The sequence below is a fragment of the Ailuropoda melanoleuca genome, unplaced genomic scaffold, assembly GCF_002007445.2.
Source record: "Ailuropoda melanoleuca isolate Jingjing unplaced genomic scaffold, ASM200744v2 unplaced-scaffold7083, whole genome shotgun sequence".
In the NCBI taxonomy this organism is placed as follows: domain Eukaryota; kingdom Metazoa; phylum Chordata; class Mammalia; order Carnivora; family Ursidae; genus Ailuropoda; species Ailuropoda melanoleuca.
In genome coordinates, this window is record NW_023245870.1 from 1 (window position 1) to 5,197 (window position 5,197).

Below are 5,197 nucleotides of genomic sequence, written 5' to 3' on the forward strand. Positions count from 1 at the left end.
CTAAGACAGTCGATCTTAAAAATTCTCATCACAAGAAAAGAGAAACATACATCATAAATATAAATGTACAATTCACTAAAAACTACCTCCAAAAACTTGAGTCAACAGAAATTATAATAGCCTTCAAAGCAGAATCTACAAGATACGCTGTTAAATCATTCTGATTTCCTTAATCACTATTGCAAGACTACAAAAAATAAAAACAAAATTGAAATGACCAATGACTTTTGCCAAACATTATGCTCTTTCCTGTCATTCCCACCAAATAATATCAATAATAATAGAACTTTATGCATTTTAATGGTCATATCTGTGATGCTAAGGACAGTGTATAAATTGCTAGCTTGTGGAAAGAGAGAAAACTTGAAATATCAAACCAGCTTGCTTGCTCTCTGTGAAGCTCCAGGGCTCTGGTCTCCGTTGCTAGCAAATTTTTCACCAACTGCCTTTTTCTTCAGTCACTGCCATATCCTACACGTATTATCCTTGCTACCTAATAAAACAAATTTCACCAAGTTATTTTTTCTTCATTTCATTCACCAACTCTCCCTTTTTACAAGTTGACCTTCTCTGCTTCACGGACAATGGTCCGTACACTCAGTGTGCCCAACTGTAGAGTCTTAGAGCTGCTCCGGCATTTTGGGGGCAAGAATTTTTTTTTCTTTAATGATTCCCGTCAGTCATCAATTGGGCAAGTTCATGTCCTACTCACAGATGTGAGATGCACCGGCATCTCAGAATTGGAGCCCTGAGAATGCACCCTCCCCCTCTTCTCATTCCCTCTGCCCTCCCCTCAAACAACGCGGTCAAGTGGAAAGACAGCGAATTTGAACATCTCCAGACCTGGGAGGCAGCACATTCCACTTCAAAACATTGCAAAATGTCAACAGATTTTTCTCATCATTGGTCAAATGTGAAATATCCATTCCGTCACCCTCCCCGCTGCTCTGACAGACACTCTTCCAAAGCAGCTCTGATCGACTGCTGTCCAAGGGCGCCATTCACATTCATCCTGCCTTTGGAAATGACCACCCGTATGGAGCAGTGCCAGGCACTGCTGGTTCTCTGACCCTCGGGAGCCAGGCACATAACATCAATATAAGAAGCGTGCTGGTTCCATGGATTGGGAGAGCCTGTGAAAACTGTCCATCCCACCAAAAGACACCTTATCTTCTAAAAACACTGAATGACCATGCTGGCCACATTCCTTCCACTGTGTGATTCCAGGCCCAACCTCAGGCAGTCCGTGAAAACTCATGCAGCTAATCACACCCGGCTCTGTCCAGAAAAGGGGGTAGATCCATTTGAACGAAGTGAGTGCTCTGGTGATGACAAGACAAAAGTGTCACCCCCTTGTGTTAAGCTCCTCCATCCAGCGGGCCGGTATTTAGCACATTGGTGCTTTGGGAGACACTAAATAAATCAGCAATGTCTTAAAGAGCTCAGGAGTGAAAATGCCAGCGCCAAAACAAGGCATAGACAATGTTCCTTCCCTAGAGTCTCTAGGCTCTCCTGTGGCTCCAGGAAGAGGCACCACCCAGCTGGTCTAGCATAAACCATGTAGACTAGCAACGGCTGGTCCTCTGACAAAGCAGCCCCAGCTTCCTTCTCCTTACCTGGCAGAAGCTTCCTACCTGAGCTTCCGATGCCCCCATCACCATCTCCCACCTCTTTCCTCGTCATGGGAAAGGATTGCACATTGTGCTCACAATAAATTATGTGGGTTATTACGGTATTGTCTTAAGAGTCCCTACATTTTAGTAATGCTCACAAATCATAAACTCCAGATAGTAACCCATAATTTTAGAAATTATCCACAGTTAAATAGAAAGATGAAGTTTTTAGGGCAAAAAGGGAGATTATTCTCAGCACCCCTGAAGTTATAGGACTAGGAAGCCACTTAATCAGCCAATATAGAAAGCCAACTTTGTGCACGCGACATTTAACTTACTAGACCAGTTAAGCAACTTCGAAATTGCTCAACACAGTAAGAATCACTGGGAGTTAGGCAGATTCCGTCTTCTGTGCCCCCTTAGGGTGCCCCTAACCCACAAGGTTTTACCACCCCATTCCCTGCCAGGGTCTCCTTCCAGAAGCACTGCACTATTATTATACCGTACTCTTGTCACTTCCCACAATCGAAGTTAACCTATTCTCAATCTAGTTCTTATAAAACATTTCTAATATAATTAATTCACAATAAATTGTTAACAGTTGAAAAATGGTCAGTATGGTTTCTCTTCCCCCAAATACTAATGTGTTAGCAGGGGGCATCCAAGGAGAAAACAACTTAGCTCAAAGAATAAATCTCTCATGGACTGGAAGTCCAACTGTGCAGAACTTGGGTCCTAGCCTGTTTTAGTTACTAACACTGACAACTGAATATTAACCATTTGGTGGGCACTGCCTGCGGAGATGTGGTAACCAGTAAGGCAAGCTACTGAATTCTTTGTCAAGAGCAACTAAAATGCAAAATCCACAAAGCCTTACAGTCAGAGATCACCCCTGCGGTCCCACATGCAACTAAAATTAAATCGTGCGTGTGGGAAGCAGGGCATGCAGCAGGGACCCTAGTAGAGGGAGAAGGGAGAGCAGTAACATTCTTTTGGTATTCAGCTTGGAAACTCTAATGGCCAGTTGAAAAAAGGAACCAAGTCTATGTGTCTCTCTCTCCCATACCTGTAATGATTATGTTGCCTTTATAGTTGAAAGCACATGAAAAGATCTCATCCGTGTGCCCTTCAAGAACCTGGAGGCACTGACCGGTCTGAACATCCCAGATTCTAGCTGTTTTGTCAGCACTGCCAGTCAGAAGGCGATTCCCTTGGGGATTGAAAGAAATCTACAAGAGAGAAAGGAAAAGGACAGGTTTGTGTAATTTGATTCCTGACATATTTTTAATTGGCTAAAAGGGGACATGACTAAGCACCTGTCATCTTCCCAGCTTGGCATTTATTCTTACATAGAACAGTTCCTCCCTGAGGGGGGAAATTACAGGGACTAATACACGAAGATTCAAGTCTAGACAGAAAAGTATAACTGGCCACCCCATCCCCACCCCACATTCTAAGAATCAAGACCAAACCTCCCTTCTAATTCGGGTATTCCCAACCTAGCTTCTTTCCAAACACTCAAGATGCATACAAACAAATAGGCAGAGCCCTGGTGAGGATGAGAACACGAGTCCAGGTCCTTCAAACCCAAATCCCCATGTTGGGGCACCTGGGTGGCTCGATCAGTTAAGACTGCCTTTGGCTCACTCAGGTCATGATCCCAGCTAGGATCCTGGAATAGAGCCGGGAGTCAAGCTCCCTGCTCAGTGGGGAGCCTGCTTCTCCCTCTCCTCCCTGCTCATGCTCGCTCTCACTCTCTCTCTCAAATAAATGAATAAAATCTTTAAAAAAATATATATATATAATCCCTATAATCCAACTTTCTGTAATCAAAAGCATATAGATCCTCCTTCAATCTGTGAATGTCAGGGAGGGCTTTCATTCTACTGCCAAGCAAAGCACATTGTATAAATACGTCCTGAGTGCCTTCTGTGTGCCGAGCACTGTCAAATGATGTCTGAGCGACTGTCAAAGGAAACAGTTCACTATTCCTATGGGCGCCATGCTTACAACCCTCTCTAAATCATCATACATAAGACAATAATTTGGGTCACGTCCTCTATGACTGAAGGTTGGATGAATGCAAGGCTCAAGGGCATGGCTTTTTTTGTCCCTGTGTCCCTAGTACAATGCCTAGCACAGGGAAAGCTAAAATGCAATAATGGAGTGTGCGAACTCTTTATATTCACACATACACAAAAATACGTGCGTTTGTTAAGTGGACCGCATCATGCATGTCAATGGTGATCAGATCAGTCACTCAGCAACATGGCCTGGGCTCTCTTCCCAGACTTCCCTGTCTCCCTTCCTTCCAGGCCCTAGAGCCTCCTAGCCTATGGAAGAGATGTGCTCTGTGAGGTCTCAGAGACCAACTTTGAAGGGCAGGGGCTCCTGACCACCAGCAGCAGGTGCAGAGGAGGGAGGGGAAGGGGAGCACAGCAGGGGGTGGTTCCAGGGTCCAGGGGCAGCCTTCCCGGACCTGAAGCCATCAAACTGATCCTTTAAAAGCAACGAGCAAATCTTATCTCAAGGGCGAGACCAAGGAACTGGACTGAGCTGGGTGGGAGCTGAGAGTCACCAAGTCCTGGCCTTTCTGGAGCTTTTGGGGGACACAGCTAAACGTCAGATTACTGATTGGAAGGCCTGGCTCCGTGAATCAGCTTGTGGGAGGAGCTTAGCCAAAATCCTAAACTACAGCTTTGAAGTTTCAAAGTAGGTCATTTTAAGCTCTGTTAAGTGTTAAATATTTCCAAGAAATACTTTCTCAATTGCATCTAATTTACAAAACACTTGATACTTGCTGCACAGCATGTTTTTTGCATAATATATACTTGCGTGTCTGCTAGGACCAGGAAAGCACTTCATAAGTTTCTTAAAGAGCTTTAATAGGTATTTTCAGCTAACTCAATCTTTTGCTGATGGCTGAGGAAAATGCTGTTTTATACTTTTTAAGAGGTTTTAGGAAGCATTTATTATGCTAAGTTTGAGATCACACTTAAAAATATTGTTTTTAAGTAGCTGATTTCTAGAAAGAGTGAGATAATTGGACAAACCCTAGTGCCAACAGACCTATTTACACTAAGCATGCTATGTTTTTAAAACTAAATAAATTGCTCCAAATGAGAAAGCAACTCACCTTTGAAATTTCGCCTTCATGGCCTTCCAGTGTGGTAATGCATTTTCTTGTGGCCGCACTGAAGACCCTTGCTGTTCCTTTTTGAAAGAGTGGAAATGCATATAAATTCATCTGAAATACAGAACTTCGAGCCATGTGCCCTGAATTATGTAGCACCCATCCCTGTGACATAGAGGCTCTGTGCTGCTTGTCTTCTTGCCTGCGGTGAGAGCCATCACCTAAAACTGCAAATGAAATCTGGCGCCACTGCGGGAGAAGAGGGGGAACAGGTGCCTCCCTAGCCCCGAGCTGATCAGAAGAAATGATGGGTTCCGAGGTAGAAAAGGTGGGGAAAGAATCCAGAAAGAAAAAATATTTTAGTGGGAAAAGGGAAAGTCAAAACAAGTTTTGAGAGGCTGGTGATGAAATAAGCAGACAGACCGGCATCACACACCAAATAGGAGTCTAA

The 5,197-nt window shown here is 44.0% G+C and overlaps 1 protein-coding gene across 1 annotated transcript; it reads right to left on the reverse strand.

Annotated features, from left to right (window-relative positions):
* Positions 1-114: 114 nt before the first annotated feature.
* On the reverse strand, positions 115-4,874 carry LOC117800468 (dynein assembly factor with WDR repeat domains 1-like). The gene is made up of 3 exons (XM_034653009.1): positions 4,750-4,874; positions 2,680-2,842; positions 115-493 (listed from the first exon to the last, which is right to left on the reverse strand). Exons 1-3 carry the CDS (start codon positions 4,858-4,860, stop codon positions 459-461), a joined length of 309 nt encoding a protein of 102 aa, XP_034508900.1. The 5' UTR covers positions 4,861-4,874; the 3' UTR covers positions 115-458.
* Between the last annotated feature and the right edge of the window lie 323 nt (positions 4,875-5,197).